General features: G+C 40.3%; 1 protein-coding gene across 4 annotated transcripts in view; it reads right to left on the bottom strand.

The window, feature by feature from the left end:
• The window catches only part of FAF1 (Fas associated factor 1), a 399416-nt gene that overhangs the window by 161979 nt on the left and 216415 nt on the right, over positions 1 to 21022 (bottom strand). For all 4 annotated transcript variants that reach the window (XM_059689641.1, XM_059689643.1, XM_059689642.1 and 1 more), the window contains exon 8: positions 15132 to 15218. In XM_059689641.1, coding sequence (XP_059545624.1) covers positions 15132 to 15218 — 87 coding nt within the window. The remainder of the gene's footprint in view (positions 1 to 15131; positions 15219 to 21022) is intronic.

Raw genomic sequence — 21022 nt, 5'->3', positions numbered from 1 at the left:
AAGTGTACTTGTTCAAGGACTTTTTACCTACATATACACTATTCTAACCACTGAGCCCCCTCTCCCAATCAAAATATCAAAAATTTCTATCACTCCCAAAATTGTCTTGTTATTATTTAGTTGTAAGACTTCTTTTTATAACCTGGATATAGGCCCTTTACCAAATATGTTTTGCAAATATTTTCTTCTAGTCTGTGGCAATTCCCCTCCCTTTTTCTAAATGCTATCTTTTGAAGAGCAAAAATTGCAAGTTATGAATTTTTTTTTCCTGTTATGGTGAGGGCTTTTAGTGATCTCTCTAAGAAATTTTTTCCTACCCCAGGGTCTTAGAAGATTTCCCCCTATATTTTCTTTTAACCGTTTTACAGTTGTAGCTTTTACATTTAGGTCTATGATACATTTTGAGATAATTTTTGTGTATGGCATAAGGTAAAGGTTGAAGTTGCCTTTATTGATATCCAGTTGTGCTATCATCATTTGTTAAAAAAAAAAAAAAAAAGACCACCCTTTCTCCACTTCATTACATTGGTATCACTGCACAAAATCACTTGGCAACATATACACAGATCTATTTCTGAATGCTCTATTTTATCCAACCTATTTGTCTATTTTTACACAAATACCACATTGTCTTAAATATTATTTTTTTAAATCAGGCAGTATATATTTTCCAACTTTTTCAAAATCATTTTGGGAATTCTAGGTCCTGCACATTCCCATATAAATTTTAGAATTAACTTGTCAATTTCTGTAAAAAATAGTCCAGATTTTTTAAATTGGGATTGCAGTGAATCCACAGGTGAGTATGGGAAGAACTACCACCTTAAAATATCGAGTTTTCCAATCCATGACCATAATATATCTGTTTTTAAGGACTTTATTTCTTTCAGCAATAATCTGTAATTTTCCATGTCGAGATATTATACGTATTTAAATTTATCCTTAAATAGTTCATGGTTTTTGGATGGAATAATGAACGGTACAATTTTTTTTTAAAGTTCCAATTCCAAAATGTTCTTTGGTGCTATATAGTAACATGCTTTTTTTATATATTAAATCTTGTAGTCTGTGACCTTATGAATTTCACTGGTCACGTTTGGTTTTTTTATTGCTTGTAGTTAATATGCAACAAAACAAACTACTAAAATTTTGTATAAGAATAAAGACAATTTGTGTGAATTGCAAACTATAGCCCTAGCTGGTTTGGCTCAGTAGATAGAGCGTCAGCCTGCGGACTGAAGGGTCCCAGGTAAAATCCCAGTCAAGGCACATGCCCAGATTGCGGGCTCCATCCCCAGTAGGGGGCGTGCAGGAGGCAGTTGTGATCAGTGATTCTCTTGCATAATTGATGTCTCTCTCTCTCTCTCTCTCTCTCTCTCTCTCTCTCTCTCTCTCTCTCTCTCTTTCTCTCTCCTTTCCTCTCTGAAATGAATAAAAATATATATTAAAAAAATTACAAATTACATAAATGACAAAGTATGTAATTTAATTCTGTATTGGTCAGGGGTAACATTCTTCATTTCAAACCTTTAAAATTTACTGAGCCCTAGCTGGTTTGGTTCAGTAGCTAGAGCGTCAGCCTTTGGACTGAAGGGTCCTGGGTTCAATTCCAGTCAAGACATGTACTTCCACTGCAGGCTCAATCCCTGGCTCTGGTTGGGGGCAGGAGGCAACCAATAGATGTGTCTCTCTCACATCAATGTTTCTCTTTCAGTCTCTCCCTCTCCCTTCCACTCTTTCTAAATAAAAACTCAAAGGAAAAATATCCTCTGGTAAGTATTAACAAAAAAATAAATAAAATTTACTGAGACTTTAGTTATGGTTCAGGTCTCTCTTGAATATACCATGCACACTTGAATAGAACTTGTATTCTGCTCAAGTATCTATAAAGTATCTGGTCAAATTGGTTAAGTTTTGCTCAAATCTTCTCTATCCTTATCTGCCATTTTCCTGTAAATTGCTGACAGTAATGTGAAATCTCAAACTCTAATTGTGAGCTTGTCTATTCTTTTGCTCCTACTAGTTTTTACTTCACATATTTAGAAACTGTTATTAGGTGCATACACGTCTAAGATTGTGATGTCACCCTGGCTGATGGTTCAGTGGTTAGAGCATCCATCCGCACATTGAAGGATCACTGGTTTGAATCTCAGTCAAGGGCACATACCTGGGTTGCACGTTCATTTCCTGGTCCAGGAAGGGTAAGTGGGGGAGGCAACCAATTGATGTGTCTCTCTCACATCAATGTTTCTCTCTCTTCCCTTCATTCTCTCTTCCCCTCTTTCTCTCCCCCTCCTGCCCTCCCCCCTTCTACTCTCTAAAATTCAATTAACCTCTCCAAAAATTAATCCTTGAGTGAGGATTAACAACAACAAAAAAGATTGTTATATTTTCTTGACAAGTTTTCTTTTAATCATGATGAAATGATGCTCTTCAGTCCTATTAGACTATCTTCAATGCATATTATACCACTTCATGCATAACACAGGAAACCTGGAATAGTACAATTTCACTCTGTGATTTTTGTCACTGTCATGTATATTACTTCTACATATGTTCGAAGTTTCACATTTTTTTAAAATTTAAAGTTATTTTTTAGCCTTGGCCGGTGTGGCGCAGTTGACTGTCCCAGGCACTGAAAGGTTGCTGGTTCAATTCCTGGTCTGGGCATACACCCAGGTTTCGGGCTCGAGCCTGGAAGTGGGCATGCAGGAGGCAGCTGATGGGTTTCTCTGTCATATCCATGTTTCTCTCTCTTTCCCTCTAAAAATAGAGAGAGGAAGGAAGGAAGGAAGGAAGGAAGGAAGGAAGGAAGGAAGGAAGGAAGGAAGGAAGGAAGGAATCTTTAAAAAAATTAAAAACAGAAGGAAAAGTCTTTCATATTTAACCAGTTTTACCCTTGTTTTACTATTACTAACTCTACATTCTTCTGTATAGACCCATTTATTTTGCTATCATTTTCCTTTTGCCTAAAGAACTTCCCTTAATACATCTTGTGGTGCAGGTTTGCTGGCTCCAAATTTCTCTGTTGTTGTTTGTATGAAAAAGCTTTTATTTTGGCTTCAGTTTCGAAGGATTATTTTTACCTGATACAGAATTCTAAGTTGTCACTTTTTAACCTTTCAGTTCTTTATGTTATTTCACCGTTTTTTGGCTTACATTGTTTCTGACAAGAAATCTGAAGTCTGTAACTGTTTTCCTGTGTAATGTGTATTTTTCTATTGACTGATTTGAAATTGTTTTCTTAGTCACTTGTTTTTAGCAATTTGATTATGAACTTCTTAGTGAAAAATTCTTTGTATTTACCTTCCATGGGACTCATTATACTTTTTGAATCTATAAGTTTTATAGTTTTCATCACATATGAAAAATTTTCAGAAATTATTTCCTCAAAATTGTTTTAGTTTTGATCTCCTCTTCCAACACCCTAGCTTTTCTCTTTCTTTAAGATTCCCATTGCATGTATGTTAGACTGCTTGAATTTTGTCCCACACGTCATTGATTCTTGATTTTTCCCCTGTTTCTATTGCTACATCTTCAGGTTCACTGGTCTTTTCTTCTTCTTTTCTTATTCCCTTCTCCTTCGTGGGAAGGATTCTAGGCAGATACATTATACCTGTTTCTTTAAATATATATAAAATTTTTAAAATTGATTTCAGAGAGGAAGGAAGGACGAGAGATAGAAACATCAATGATGAGAGAGAATCACTGATCAGCAGCCTCCTGAATACCCCACGCTAGGGATCGAGCCTGCAACCAGGACATGTGCCCTGACCGGGAATCAAACTGCAACCTCCTTGCTCATAGGTCAATGTTCAACCACTGACCCATACTGGCCGGGCACTGGTCTTTTCTTTGGCAGTTTCTAACGTGCGATTAAGCCCATCCGGAAAACATTTTATTTCAGATATTACATTGTTATATTTAGAATAAAAAGTTATTCTCTTTTGTATACTTATTCTTTCCTCATTAAATTCATATTTTCTGTGGGAAGCCGCCTATTGTCTTCTCTAGCAGAGAGGTGTGGACAAGGAGCCTGGAATGCTGGTGACCCTTGAGCCCTGGCAAAGGTCAGGGCTATGCACCCACTGTTCAGTCGAGACAATGGTTGCTGAAGCAACGTCCCCACCAGATAGTCATGTAAATCCTTACTGATAAGACAGTCTGTCTGTTACTGGAACTTGCCTGCCTAAGGGCTACAGGTGTATCCCAAACTGAATAAAAGGATGGCAAGGCCTGAGCCAAAGCGGAGTCCATCCTCTTGGGATGGGCTCTCGCCTGGCCCCCCAATTTCCAAATTATTATTTCTTGTCTCGTCTCTTTCATTTGCATGCAGCCCCTCTTCCAGAGCCTGAACCCCGAACCACGCAGGATGTGAGTCATTAACAATTTTCCTTTAAATTCTTGAGCATATTCATAAAATTTATAATAGCTAAAATTTCTATCTGCTAATTTCATTATCTAAGTAACTTCTATGTCTGTTGTGTTTTTTTTAACTTATATTTCTTCTGATTATGGATTAGATTTTCATACTTCTTCATATGCATAGTAACTTTTGATTGGATGCTGAATTCTGTTTTTAAAGGTAGTTACCTGTTAATGAGCTTATTCCTTTTGAAAATTGTTGTTATGTTTAGAAATGTCTACTATGGCTGGTGTAAACTCAAACTATTCCCAGTTCTGTGTGAGCTCTAAGAATTGTGTGCCTTACAGCTCCCAGTTAATTTTTCTTTTATTGGTCAGTTTTTTTACCCAGTCCTTAGAACGTCATCTTATGCATGGACAGACTGGTATTCAACTAAAGACTGGGGAAAACCTACATAGTTTTCTGAAGCTTTTTCTCTGCTAGTACTCTACCTTGCAAAGTCTAGTTGCCGTGACCTCCATGAACTCCACTCTCAGTCTCTTCCAACTCAATAAAATCACCAGGTTCCATTTCAGTTTCCTTTCCTTGCTCTGGGAGCCAGAAATTGCCCCCAGACAGAATGTAAGACTACCACAGGGCTCATTTGTTTCCTTCTTCAGAATCCTATTCTACCTATTGTCTAATATCTGAAAACAATTGTTTCACATATTTTATTCGGTTTTCTGGTTGTTTATAGAGGGAATAAAATTCCAATTGCAGTCACCCCATCATGGACAGAAGCAGCAGTCTACAGGCTTATGATTTTAATAAACCAAAATCAAGATTTACAGCATCAGATTTTAGTGCTTATATATTTCCTCCTGGAAGCTGTCTCACTTCCATTTATTCTTCCTCATACTGACTGAGTCAATATGTCCCTTGAATGCTTCATCCACCCTCCTGAATTTTTCACTTTCTCTGTTAAGGACATAGTCCACTTCATAAGTTTTCATTCTTTTTAAACTCAAACTTTCTTTTACTGCTTTCAATGCTGTTCTTTCCGTCTGTTTAGACTTTGCCTGTGTTATTTGTAAAAGACTCTATATGTTGACAAGGGCAGTGAACCCTCTGAAGCTACTGAGTCTCAGCACCATCAGAAGCAACATTATCCATGACCTTGCCAAATAAAGAGAAAGCCAGTAAAAATGCCCAAAGATTACCTGAATCTGTCTGACCTAGGACAGGCTAGCATAGTAATTTAAATATCATAAGATGACCCTAAAGCTACTCAAAGAATGCTTCTGATTCTGCATGTGTATGCAATATAAAGAAGGGGCTTACTCAAGGGAAAAAGGAGTTAATGTTTGTTGAATGCCTACTAAATGCCAGACATTACACCAGAGGTTGGCAAACTTTTTCTGTAAAGGACCAAATAGCAGCTATTTGAGGCTTTGTGGGTCATGTGGTTTTGTGACAACTAAATATACCTGCTGTTTGTTATAGTAGAAAAGCAGCTGTATACAATAAACAAACAAATGGATGTGATTATATTCCAATAAAACATTATTTACAAAAACAGATGATGCGTGGGATTTAGGCTGACAATCATAATTGCCAACCCCTGAATTATATGTACTTTTCATTAATATAATGTAAATAGAAATTGCGAATATTCAATAATTTTGTCTTTAATAAATGGCAATTTCATATGGTTCAACCTATTATGTAATCAATTTAATCTTCACAATAGCATTTCAAGGGTCTTAACATAATCCTCATTTTGCAGATGAGGAAACTGAAATTCATACATTAACTTATCTAAATAATAGCAATATTGGGATTCAACAAATTTGAATTGGTCTGCTCACTTAACTTTCTCTCTCTCTCTCTCTCTCTCTCTCACACACACACACACACACACACACACACACACACACACACACATAAACACACAATGGTACAAACCAGCTAAGTGTAGCTTCTCCCTCCGACTGTTATTATATTTGCCATTACAGAATTTTGGTAATTTAATTATTATTAGAAAAAAATAAACCTAATTCTCAAACAGATAATCAAGTTTCTGATCATACAAATTCATTAAGTTATTTATTCTTATAGATGTCAATTTAGTAGAGCTCTGAACAATTCAAATGAGTGAATGAATAAAACACTATGTTTTATCTTGCATAGCATACAAAGATGAGGAAAATAGTTCTTGCTCCCAATTTTTAGAATTTACAAAAGGGAAAAACACAAGTATAGTATCCCCCCCCACGACACCTCCCTCCCCCTCATTCACAGTTTTGCTATCTGCGGTTTCAGTTACCCATGGTCAACCACGGTTCAAAAATATTAAATGGAAAATTCCAGAAGTAAACAATTCATAAGTTTTAAATTGCATGCTGTTCTGAGTAGCATGATGAAATCCTGCACTATCTCGCTCTGTCCCACTGGGGATATGAATCACACCCCTTTGTCCAGAGTAGCCACACTATACATGTTGCCCACCTGTTAGTCACTTAGCTGTCTCAGTTATCAGACTGACGGTATGGTTCCAAAGTACAAGAGTAGTGATGTTGGCAATTCAAATATGCCAAAGAGAAGCCATAAAGTGCTTCCTTTGAGTGAAAGGTATCCTATATAATAAAAGCCTAATATGCTAAGTGTCCAGACGTCTGTTCAGCCAATCAAAGCAAAATATGCTAATGATATGTTAAGGACGCTCAACCATTCGCTATGACATGCACTGACCACGAGGGGGTAGATGCTCTAACTGGTAGGTTAGCTTGCTGCTGGGGTCCAGCTGATTGGGACTGAGCGAGATGGGCCAGACACACCCTGGAGCTCTTCTGCTGTCCCTCCCCGGTTGGCCAACCTCCCATGTCCCTCCCCGGCCCCAGTCATGCACTGGTGGGGTCCATTGGCCTGGCCTGTGCCCTCTCGCAATCCAGGACCCCTCAGGAGATGTCAGAGAGCCAGTTTCAGCCCAATCCCACAGGCCAGGCTGAGGGACCCCACTGGTACACAAATTCGTGCACCGAGCCTCTAGTGTATTATATAGGGGAAAAAGTAGTATATGCAAGGTTTGGTACCATCTGAAGATTTAGGCATCCACTGGGGGGTCTTAGAACATATCTGTACACAAACTAAGATGTAATTAGATATCCCTTTCTCTGGGAAGCCATTTTTTTTTTTTTTTTTTTTTTTACCATTCCCATCTGTTGACAAAATCAGAATGAAGGAAGGTAAAAGCAAAATAAGAATTAAAATATAAATATAATTAAAATATAAACTAATTTTTAACTGAGTTGAAGAAGGCAGCTTGGTATGAGGAATATAGATAAAACTTCTTAAAGAAAGGTCTTAAAGAAAAGAGATTAATTGCTATGGGTATTCTAGGTGGAAAAAATTGTATGGTTAAATGACATAGAGTGGGAGAGAGCACCAAGTATATTTGAAAAACAAAAAAATATGTATTTAGCTAAGGTTAAGATATACAGAATCACATTCAATCAATTATTCAAGAAATATTTATTGAGCATTCAGGTTAGGCTTGTATTAGAAAATAAACCTGGAAGAGACATTTCAGACCAATGAATGAAGAATTTTAAATGCCAGCATAAAAATCTGTACATAATCAATCAGCAAGTACTAGGCTGCCATTGAAGATAAGCAAGCAAGGCTGACTGTGATTTATTCTGCACTTCAGAAGTATTTACCTTGCAGTAACAGATGAAATGATTATAGTGGAGGATTATGAGTTTACTTAATAGGTAACTACAGCATGATAAGTATGTTGTAATTGTGAGAGTCTGTATCTGGACAGCAGTTACTATAAAGTGGAGGACAGGGGTCCAGGATCAGGTAACGTCCATAATTTGACACTTGCCAAACACAATGTATTGGGGAGAAGTTACAGAAGAAAATGACCCCCATCAGAAGGATCAAATCTGATGACAATATCTCATTCACAAATTCCTTATTATTAAAAAAAAAAAAGGAAGGTGGGTATGTGTGGTTTTAGTTTTGTTTTATAAAAAAGCTACTATGTAATGATTCTGTTTAGAAATGATCTCTCTTTTTTAAAAAAATGTATTTTATTGCCCTGACCAGTTTGGCTCGGTGGATAGAGCGTCGGCCTGCGGACGGAAGGGTCCCAGGTTCGATTCCGGTCAAGGGCATGTACCTTGGTTGTGGGCACATCCCCAGTAGGGGGTGTGCAGGAGGCAGCTGATCGGTGTTTCTCTCTCATCGATATATTGATTTTTATAGAGCGGAAGGGAGAGGGATAGAGAGTTAGAAACATCGATGAGAGAGAAACACCAATCAGCTGCCTCCTGCACACCCCCTACTGGGGATGTGCCCACAACCAAGGTACATGCCCTTGATGGGAATCGAACCTGGGACCCTTCCGTCCGCAGGCCGACGCTCTATCCACCGAGCCAAACTGGTTAGGGCGAAATGATCTCTTTTTTAATGTGAAAATATTTAATAAGTAGCTTTTTGACTCTTAACACATGCTTGAAGACCTCTGGTTCTAAAATTCTAATTTCTCAAATTCTGATTTAACATTCCTCAGTTAATGATAGAACTACAGACCATTAATAATCTCAAGGAGGGGGGGGGGCACATGACAAAAAAAGTATTTAAAACAGAAGGATTTTTCCTCCTAGTGTAAGCATTATTAAAAGCAGCACTTTTATAAACTGCATACATTCATACTATCTGTGTTATAACATGGTGTCTAGACATAATTCACAGTGTTAAAATTATTTCTACTCTCTGGAAACCAAGAGCATCCTTGTTAAAGTATAAAAATGAGATTTTGCCTACTTGCAACTCCTTGTTCTCACACCTGAACTGTCTGTCACAGCATGAAAACATTCCCCTACTGGTGAAGCTTTAGATATCTACTCCCCTGCTGAAAGAAAGCAAAGGGAACTGAAAGAGTTACTGACAATTCATACAGTATCCCATATCCCATTAGAGCAGTGGTTCTCAACCTTGGCTGCACATTAGAATCACCTGGGGATCTTCTTAAAATCCTGATTTCTGGGCCTCATCCTCCAGAAATTCTGTTTCATTGTTATGGGCTGGGGCTACAACATTAGTAACAAAGAAACAGAATTTCCGGAGGATGAGGTCCAGAAATCAGGATTTTAAAAAGATTCCCAGGTGATTCTAATGTGCAGCCAAGGTTGAGAACCACTGCATTAGAGTACTATAACTATAGGCAAAGAAAATATTTTAACTCTGAGGGCAGATGGCGTAACAATGTTTAAATAATTGTTGACTTCAATGAAAAGTGCAGAAAATGTCAAAAGACTATAGCCTATCAGGTTGAGAAGTGATTCAAGATGTTACAGGAACCTAGTAATAAGAAATTTTTTTCTTTGTCTTGTTTGCTTAGTAAAAGGTTAATGAGTACACTGAAGAAAACATCTCCTGTGTTTTGACCAAGTATTTCTCATAAAAACAAATTTAAAAAGTATTTTAATCTAGTTCTTTAACATCTTTAAAAAATAGCTTTGTATTTTTACATGCTATAAAGCTTACTCATTTTTAACATGTTCAATGATTTTTTAGTAAATTTACAATTGTGCTACCATTGCCATAATCTAATTTTAGAACATTTCTATCATCCCAAATCCATAACTTCTTGATCTAAGATATTTTCATAAATTTAAGAAAGCCACTGGTACCTAAAGTTAATATACTTTATTCCTAGGCACACAAATCTCTGCAACTGAGCAGGAAAAGTGCAAACTAACCTCACTTTTAATGACCTTTATAACCAATCCTCTACTCTGGCACTGGGAAGAAAATGTTCAGGTGCTTTCTCTGAAAGTTAAACCATTCCAAGTATTGAGTTATGGCACACTGTCTTGGAAAGAAATTAATTATATTTTTGTTGGTAACACATTTCAGGCTGTTTACACAGCTGACATTTCTCAGCTGTACCCAATTCATGCCCCAAGCTGTGAGGATGATCTTGTTTTGTAGCAGATGCCTCCACTTCAGTGATTTAAATAAGTATAAAACACCATAGTCTGCAACAATTTAGATTACAAGCACCAGCTTTATGAGTTAATAGTCCTAATGAAAGAAAGGTTTCATGACATTTCTTTGGCTAGGATCTCCTTAAGAGACTACAGCTGTAAACCATTTTTTGTGAAAACTCAAGCACTGGAGTTAGTGGATCTGCTATGGCACCAGTTAAAGCAGTCTGGCCCTAAACATCTTTGTTGTAGCAAATCATGCAGCTCAAGGCAACATCCTGCCAATATGGCAACATTTGCTCTTGGGAGGCGAGGGCAGGCATCATTTCACAGGTTCTGGGAGAAGGTGCAAATAGGAATAATGAGGCAAAAAGAATCAAGCCTCTTAATGGAGATTCCCTCTTGTGTTTGCTGTGACTTAGATACAGCACTAGGTAACATTATAGTCTTGGATATGGTGAATTTTAGCCGCTTTCCTATTTTCCTGTAGTAATGAAATTGCATTAGAACTCTTGGGGAAATCATTAAAACGTGAGCATCATAAAATACAGTGTCAACTCAATTCAATGATTAAACACCTAAAATGTATAAGGCACTATGCCAACAGAAGAATCCTATCTAATAAAAGAGAAACATGGTAATTAGCGTACGACTGCTAAACTTCCCATTGGCTAATCAGGGCAATATGCAAATTAACTGCCAGCCAAGATGGCGGCCGGCAGCCAGACACCTGAAGCGAACAGGAGGCTTACTTGCTTCAGTGACGGAGGATTCCAACGTTCCCTGCCTGCCTGCTGCTGCAGGCCTCTGAGCTGCAACTCTAAGCAACTATGTTACAAATATAGAAGCTAAACAAAACCCCAGAAACCTGCTTTAGTCCAGGGCTTCAGCCAGCAGGATCGCAACGTTGTTTCAAATACAGAAGGTAAACAAAGGCCAGAAACCAGCTTTCAGCAGCGGAGGCCTACGAGCTAGAGCCTCAGAGCTAAAGCTGGCCCAGAATAAAAAAAGAAAAAAAGGAGCGGTTGGGAGCTTCAGTCACCCCCAGCCTGAAAACAGCCCTCAGCCCCTCACCCAGACTGGCCAGGCACCCCAGTGGGGACCCCCACCCTGAAGGGTGTGTGACCAGCTGCAAACAGCCATCATCCCTTCATCCAGGCTGGCCAGGAACCCCAGTGGGGACCCCCACCCTGATCCAGGACACCCCTCAGGGCAAACCAGCCGGCCCCCACCCGTGCACCAGGCCTCTATCCTATATAGTAAAAGGGTAATATGCCTCCCAGCACCGGGATCAGCATGACAGGGGACAGCGCCCAAACCCCCTGATCACCCTGCGGCTCTGTGTGTGACAGGGGGCGGGGCCACAACCTCCCAATCCCCCCTGCTCTGTTCGTGACAGGGGAAGGCGCCCCAACCCCCTGATCAGCCCTGCTCTTGCCTGATAGGGGGGAGCTCCCCAACCCCCTAATTGCCCTGTGGCTCTGTGTGTGACAGGCTACGGTGCCCCAACCCCCTGATCAGCCCTGCTGTGTGTGTGACAGGGTGTGGTGCCCCAAACCTCTCCCCCCGCTCCACGGGCCCTGCTCTGTGTTTGACGGGGTAGAGCCATAACCTCCCCATCGGCCCTGCCCTGAGTGTGACAGGGTGCGGCGCCCCAACCCCCTGATCCGCCCTGCTCTGTGTGTGACAGGGGGCAGCGCCCCAACTCCCCTAATGGCCCTACTCTGTGAGTGACAGGGGGGAGCTCCCCAACCCCCTGATCAGCCCTGCTCTGTGCGTGGCAGGGGGCAGCGCCCCAACCCCGATTGGCCCTGCTCTGTGCGTGACAGGGGGTGGTGCCGCAACCTCCCCATCGACCCTGCCTTGAGTGTGACAGGGGGCGGTGCCCCAACACCCCAGTCAGCCCTACCCTGAGCGTGACTGAGGATGGCATCGCAACCTCCCGATCTGCCCTGCTCACTGCATGACAGGGGGTGGCGCCCCAACTCCCTAATCAGCCCTGCTCTGAGCCCGACCAGGGGCTGCACCTAGGGATTGGGCCTGCCCTCTGCCACCCGGGAGCAGGCCTAAGCCAGCAGGTCATTTTCTCCCGAGGGGACCCAGACTGGGAGAGGGCACAGGCCGGGCTGAGGGACCCCCCCCCCCTACCCCCCGAGTGCACAAATTTTTGTGCACCAGGCCTCTAGTCCTATATAATAAAAGCATAACATGCAAATTGACTGAACGGTGGAATGACCAGTGGGTAGTGGGTGGGGCCTGTGAGTAGGCAGCCAGGCCACCAAGGTATGTACCAGCAGGCAGAGGGAGGGGAAGGTGATGGGGGGCAGAGGAGAGAGTTCCAGTGACCAGCAGCGGTGGAGGGGCGATTGGGGTGGCCAGCACCGTCCCTTGATTGGCCCGTCTGGTTGCCTCCTGCAGAGAGAGGCGGGCAGCAGCAGCGGCGGGGTGATGGGGGCGGCACCATCCCCTGATCGCCCATCTGGTTGCCTCCCATGGGGAGCAGGCCTAAGCAGTCAGTAGGACATCCCCTGAGGACTCCCAGATTGTGAGAGGGCGCAGGCCAGGCTAAGGGACCTCCACCCCCAGTGCACAAGTTTTCATGCACTGGGCCTCTAGTTTATTACATTTCACTAAATATGTCTATCACTGTTGGAACCTGCATCTGATAAGCTTGTTTCAATCTGGTTTCTACAACTGTGGGATCAAAGAGCAGTTTTGGCTCTTCTAACTCTATGTAGTCTGACATTTCCAGACTTTATTACCTCATGTTCTTGCTCTTAAACCAGACAATTTTGTTTGTTTGTTTGTTTGTTTGTTTGCTTATTCATTCATTCATTCAATTAGAGGAAGAGGAGAGAGAGAGAAACATTGATCGCCCACTTCCCATATGTACCCTGACCTGGGATTGAACCAGCAACCTGGGTATGTGCCCTGATCAGGAATCAAACCCACCACCTTTTGCTATATGGGAAGATGCTCCAACGAACTGATCCACACTGGCCAGAGCCAGACAATTATTGTTGCTGTAAACTTTTTATTACAGAAATTTTCAAATACATAGAAAAAGTTTAGAGAATAATATAATAAACTCAATATACACATCACTCAGCTTTAACAATGATCAACAGACAGCTAACCTGAATTTGTTTATATATCCCACATCATTCCCAACCCCTATAGGTTATTTTGAAGCAAATCTCAGACAGCATTTCATTTACTTAAACCAGTCAATTCTTGCCTGTGATCCTTTTCTACATTATGTTAATATGAACTATAACACTGACTTTCATTTATTGAGTGTCTACTATGAGTCAGGTACTTACACATATTATCACTAACCCTCATTAATAATGCTGCAAATTAGGTTACTGAAGCTCAGTGAATATAAGTGACATACTTAGATCTTAATTATTTTCTTCTATTAATGTTATTTCTTGTAGTAGTTACTAGACAATACTAAGAACATCTCTGGTTTATTTATGTCTTGTTGGGTAAGAAGAAGGTTATTACTTATGAAAATATTCTCTTATTTTTGTAAAATTAAATGTAACACATTTCCTGTCAAATTTCTCATTCTAACGGGAAAAAGAAAAACAAACTAAAACCATCAACCACATAGCTACCTTTAGCCATGGACAACCAGCCAATAATTCTGAGATACTATAATTACAATGTTAAAATCAGTGTTTAGAAATAAATGTAAATACCTACACATAAACATTTCCTTTTTCCTGGAAAGGTACACTTTTTAAAAAGCTTTGCTATTTTCCAATTTTAAAGTTCTATGATACACAAAGCATTTTCGAAAGGTACAGTGTTTAGACTATGGAATAATTATTCAAGTAGCATCTACATAAGCATTTGTTTTAAAAATGTTTCTGACTTCCACAAAGAATTCACACATATTAAAATGTAGAATGGCAGTGCTGAGAGTGGAGGAGTAATTATTATCCAAACAGAAACACAATATTTACTAGAAAATATAAAAACTAATTTTTTGGGGCTTTATTTATTTTAAAAATCAGATTTAACGTCAGAATTCTTGAAACATTCTGATTTTGTACTTTTTTAAAAAGGTGGAGGGTGGTATCTGATTAAAACAACCAAGATTATGAATAAAAGTGGTCAAAATGTAATTTTAGTTGGCCTCCTTAGATGATAAAACTTACTCTCTTGAAAAAAAGAATAATCACTTAGAAATAGGGCAGAGATAGAAAAGGTTTCAAAATTAAAATAGGAAAATCATTATAAGTAGATATAACAACAGATAAAAATGACAGACTAAGTATTTTCTTCCAGTTTTTATATTAGTGGAAATTATGGGTACATTTAAGAATGGAGTGTTATTAATATTAACTGTAAAACTTAGCTATTTTTTAAAGTACCAGTCTACTACAGAAAATGTAGTTTGAAAATTAAATATGTAACTGTTCAAATGACTTTAAGATATCTGTAATTTAAGGGAAATAATTTTGTGCTTGGGACATTTCATCAGTAATAGCTGAATGTATTCTTTTGGTCAAGGAAAAATTTAAGTCAAATCAAGCAGCATTAGTTCCTGATAGTGATATTGTAATATTATCAACAGAAAGCTGGTATACTTCACTTATGCTATCTGCTCTGCAAGTGAACTCAAATTATTACAACTCTTATTTTCACATTATTTGATTTATAAATTTTTTCAGTGGGATATTCAAAGTTTGATTCTGCTTATTTTTACAGTCAATTAGACTGAAAGTGGCAAAAGAGAAATAAGGATATAAAACTGGTAAGTCAACATCACTTACTGAATCATCTGTGGCAGAAGTTGGCCAACCCTCCCATAACTGATGGCGTACAGGGATACTCGTAAGGTCATACACATTTCTTTTTACCTGCAAAAAAAAAAAAAAAAAAAAAAGAGAGACACTGCAATTAAAAATAGGGTTTCCATATGACTTAGGACAATTGCCAATTTATGTGATAACATTGTATTTCCTCTGTTTTCTTCTAGATTCAAAACAAGCATTTGAAACTAGGATACACAAGTCAGAAAAAGTTTGTAAAAAATATCTAAACCAAATTTAAAAACAGATTCTCAATAAAGGTTAAAAGAAAATTGCAAGGAACAGATTGATGGTTGCCAGAGAAGGAGGGTTGGGAGAATGGGTGAAAAAGGTGAAGGGATTAAGAAATACAACTTGGTAGGTTATAAAATAGTAATGGGGATGTAAACTACTGCATAGGGAATATAGTCAAATATATATATATATCTCCCATCTAATTAAAGAGAAACATGGTAATTAGCCGTACCTCCGCTACGCTTCCCATTGGCTAATCAGCGAGATATGCAAATTAACTGCCAGCCAAGATAGCCGCCGGCAGTCAGGCAGCTTGAAGCGAACATGAGGCTTGCTTGCTTCAGTGACGGAGGACTCCAACGTTCCCCGCCTGCCGCTGCCGGACTCTGAGCTTGCAGTTTGAAACATTGTTACAAATATAAAAGCTAAACAAAACCCCAGAAACCTGCTTTCAGCCAGCCGGGATCTCAGAGCTGGAGTTGAAACAGTGTTTCAATTATAGAACCCAATCAAACCAGATACCTGCTTTCAACAGCTGAGGCCTCAGAGCTGGAGCCAAGCCTCAGAGCTAAAGCTGGCCCAGAATAAAAAAAAAGAAAAAAGGAGCGGTTGGGAGCTTCAGTCACCCCCAGCCTGAAAACCCTCAGCCCCTCACCCAGACTGGACAGGCACCCCAGTGGGGAACCCCACCCTGAAAGGTGTGTGACCAGCTGCAAACAGCCATCATCCCTTCATCCAGGCTGGCCAGGCACCCAAGCGGGACCCCCATCCTGATCCAGGACACCCCTCAGGGCAAACCAGCCGACCCCCACCCGTGCACCAGGCCTCTATCCTATATAGTAAAAGGGTAATATGCCTCCCAGCACCGGGATCAGCATGACAGGGGGCAGTGCCCAAACCCCCTGATCACCCTGTGGCTCTGTGTGTGACAGGGGGCGGGGCCACAACCTCCCAATCCCCCCTGCTCTGTTCGTGACAGGGGAAGGCACCCCAACCCCCTGATCAGCCCTGCTCTGTGCCTGATAGGGGGGCGCTTCCCAACCCCGATTGCCCTGCGGCTCTGTGTGTGACAGGGTGTGGCGCCCCAACCACCCCCCCCACGGGCCCTGCTCTGTGTTTGACGGGGTAGAGCCATAACCTCCCCATAGGCCCTGCCCTGAGTGTGACAGGGTGTGGCGCCCCAACCCCCTGATCCGCCCTGCTCTGTGGGTGACAGGGGGCAGTGCACCAACTCCCCTATCGGCCCTACTCTGTGACAGGGGAGAGCTTCTCAACCCCGATCGGCCCTGCTCTGTGCGTGACAGGGGAGCTCCCTAACCCCCTGATGGGCCCTGCTCTGTGCGTGACAGGGGGTGGCGCCGCAACCTCCCCATCGACCCTGCCTTGAGTGTGACAGGGGGCGGTGCCCCAACCCCCCAATTGGCCCTACCCTGAGTGTGATTGAGGGTGGCATTGCAACCTCCCGATCCGCCCTGCTCTGTGCATGACAGCGGGCGGCGCCCCAACTCACCAATCGGCCCTGCTCTGAGCCCGACCAGGGGCTGCACCTAGGGATTGGGCCTGCCCTCTGCCACCGGGAACAGGCCTAAGCCAGCAGGTTATTATCTCCCGAGGGGTACCAGACTGCGAGAGGGCACAGGCCGGGCTGAGGGACGCCCCCTCCTCCCCCCCCGAGTGCACAAATTTTTGTGCACGAGGCCTCTAGTGTGTGTGTGTGTGTGTGTGTGTGTGTGTGTATAAAAGGCTCATTTGCTAAGTGTCCTTCGCTCCGTCCCGGTAGTGATGTCATGTAGCAATGCCCAGCTTCCTCTCCCTAGCAATGACTAGCCTCCTTGCAGTTTCTTCAGCCCAGGAACACGACTTGCTTTGTAGCCAGTTGGAAACACTTTACACTGTGACCAAATATCTGTGAAGCATTTTCCCGTGCCTCATCTCATTTGATCCTCACAGAAGTCCTGGAATAGGTAGATAGGAGACTCAATGGAATCCTATTTTCTTTTCATTAGCCGGAAAACGAAGATTTAGAAAGCTCAGAAACTTGACCCGACTGAAAAGAAGTAAAAAATGGTGGACCTTGAAAATTACTTCAGGTTTTCTCACTGTGCAGAATATAGTCAAACACTGCTGCAGATAAATATTTTACCCTTTGTTCTCCCTGCCTGATCTACAATAAAAATCTGCTCGTGTTGATATTTACTGCTGGGTTGCTGACAATTACCTGAAAGAGAAGTTGGAGTGCTTCACAGGGCTGGAAAAAGTTTGCTAAATCAGAAAGCAGGTCTAATTAAGCAAGTATGTTCTTATATATATGTACAAGGCTAAGCTGACTTGCCCATGCGCGATACATATAAAGCTCCCACTGGTGCCAATCACATGTGTGTGTTTTGATCTGTCATTGTCGTTGTGAATTTGGTTGACACTTCTTTTATAGAGAAACGGCGAATAGCAATATTATAAAATTTTTTGTAATTAATTTCCTTTCAATGTGCATAAATTCATGCACTGGGCCACTAGTATTCTAATAACTATCTATGGTGTCAGATGAATACTAGACTTATTGGGGTGATCACTTTGTAAAGAAAATGTCTAACCACTATGCTTCATACCTGAAACTAATCCTATATAATAAAAGCCTAATATGCTAAGTGTCCGGTCAACCAGTCGGCCATTCAACCAATCAAAGGGTAATATGCTAATGATATGCTAAGGCTGTTAAACCACTCACTATGACGTGCAATGACCACCAGGGGGCAGACAGTCGACCGTTCGACCAGTCACTATAATGTGCACTGACCACCAGGGGGCAGATGCTCCAACTGGTAGGTTAGCTTGCTGCTGAGGTCTGGCATATCGGGACTGAGCAAGACAGGCCGGACACACCCTAGAGCCCTCCCATAGTCCCTCCCCGGCAGGTAAACCTCCCACATCCCTCACTGGCCCCGACAGTACACTGGTGGGGTCCCTGGGCCTGGCCTGTGCCCTCTCACAATCTGGGACGCTCGAGGAATGCTGGAGAGCCGCTTTCGGCAGGATCCCACAAGCCAAGCCGAGAGACCCTACTGGTGCACGAATTCGTGCACTGGGCTTCTAGTACAAAATAATATTGAATGTAAACTGTAACTTAAAAACAAAAAAAGAAAACCACCCCCTGCTGCCGATTGTTTTTATATATTCCTGGATAGTTTCAAGTTTCTTTTCAGTTAAGAAACTTCAGCTACATAGTACACCTAGGACAAACTATAATTATAAATTTTAATAAACTATATAATTTTTAAATGGTTCAAGATGTAAAATAATTCAAACAAAAGATATGGTTCAAGTTTCTATGTGGGAGAGAGAAGGGCGTTTTTTGTGTTTTTTTTGCAGGGGAGGAGCAGGTAGGAGGAAAAACCTGAAGTTTTCTTTATTATTTGATGTAAGCTTCAAAGATGTAAAAACTAATAAAACAGCACAGATTATTACACTGAAATCATCCAAATTAAAAACTATTTCAATAGAATATTTATTAACTAAATGGTATCTACGAATACACTATTTAGGCCTTTCCTGAAAAGACAATACGGTAATGATATTTTATATTTTTAATATTGTTAAAGATGAAAAACAATTTTTAACATGCAATATTATACCTTTTATTTTAGAAGAGGTAATTTATCAGAATAAAGTGTTGGGAGATTAAACTCTATGTTATCCACTAATTAAGAAGTATCATTTTTTTTCAGTTTTAAACAGGTTATGAAAATTCTATTTTGTTACATATCTACAAATAAGATAAATTATCAAATTATTAAGAATGGAGAGATTACCTTAACTCTTTAGGTTAGTTATGGGATTAAACTACTATAACAAATGAAGCTAGTATTGAATATTGCACATAATACAGGGTGGGGCAAAAGGAGGTTCCAACTGCAAACCTCCTTTTGCCCTACTCTGTATCTCGTACAATAAGACTTCACTATAGAAAACAAGCAGTATTCATTTATGTTTTTAAATGTCCAATTACAGCATTTTGTCTCACATTTCTGTTTGTTATACATAAACACATCTAAGTTACCTTTCCAGTGAAATAGAGATATATATTCACTGGGAAAGGAAAAAACAAAAACACAATGTGCAACTCAATCTACTTTTTATCTCTAATGTACACCTGTGAAAAAAGACTTAGTAAATGAGAACTGAAGAGCTTGGAGGAATGGCTTGATCCCTACTCAGTTCAAACAAACAGCTTTTCTTCAAAGGTTCTTAGCCATGGCCAGTCTGCCATGCAGTATTTTGTTTATGGCCAGTCACATTAAGTTTGGAAATTTTCATTAGTCATTATCAACACAACAATTTAGCCAAATTCAACCTCTGACCACTTCCACTAGCTAAGACTATTTTTGTCTTGCTTAAACAATAGTGTTTTTAAAGAGAAGGGTGGTCCACAAACCTAAAGTATTATATTAATAAAAGAAAGGGAAAGAAGAGAGGAGTATGAGATGGGTCTAGGGCTCAAGGCCCAAGAAAACCCTTTCTTATAGAGTTAATTTTTCAATTATGCTGTCTAGATACACCAAGCTTCATCAACTATTTGGGAAAAAAAAAAAAAAGCAGGACAAATATTTGTATTTGTTGGAAAGGTTGCAGCAAGGCTACCCTGTATTGGATAGTATACACAAATACTATGAGTTGAGTACACAAACAAATAACTCTATAATGGGATTCTTTAAATTCCACCTTAATTCCAAAACACAACAATATGGTATTATGAAATAAACAGTATTTTTCTTCTTTCATTAACTCATTTGTAACTGCACTGAACTGAATAGCATTCCTTTGCTATTGTAAGCCCGAAAAGCATGTTCTGGCTATAGTGTTATGTTGGTATAAAGCACAACGCCAGACTGATGTGCTGAACAAAAGTGATCAAAGTTAGAGTAATGTTAGCCATTGCACAAGTATTTGGCTTCATTGTTCTCTCCAGAATGACATTTGTTAAGCAACTTGTCATAGAATAAACTGGCTAATGCAGACAGAACTTGGCTGAGAGGGTACAGAGTAAAGCATATTAGGCTAATGTCTGTCCCAATGGAAAAGATAAATTCACGGAGATTCTGAGATTATGCCAAAAGAATTTTGTGTTAAACAACAATCACTAAATAACAACTTAAATACAAATTAGTCTTTCAAAAATAATTCCATGTTTATCAATGCTGTAACCATAGGCAGATTTTAACATTATACTGAAGAAATACATGTGATAAGGTAACAAAAGTGCAGAAGTGGGCAAAGGTTTTATTAATAAAGATATAATCTTTATTGATGGTTTTTCTGTAATAAAATTTTAACTCACAATTCTGCAGGGAAGGAAAAATCCAAAAAGTATATAAAACAAAAGTAAAAATGATGCTTTTAAAAAATATTAGTATCCTAGAAAACCTGAGAGACAAATTACAGCTATATATAAAAATGATGCAAAGTAATTTAAGGTCATCATGAATCAAATGAAGGACCGAATTCTCTCACAGAGGGAAAGAAGAATAAAGGACCGGAGGAGGGAGAGAGAGAGAAGGAGGGGGAAGGAAAGAGAGAGATCGAGAGATCATTGACTGATTTGAGAGATCGAGAGCACTTGAGAG

This window comes from Myotis daubentonii, chromosome 3, assembly GCF_963259705.1.
Source record: "Myotis daubentonii chromosome 3, mMyoDau2.1, whole genome shotgun sequence".
Lineage (NCBI taxonomy): Eukaryota > Metazoa > Chordata > Mammalia > Chiroptera > Vespertilionidae > Myotis > Myotis daubentonii.
The sequence above is the reverse complement of the archived record's forward strand: the minus strand, read 5'-3'. Positions and strand labels throughout refer to the sequence as shown.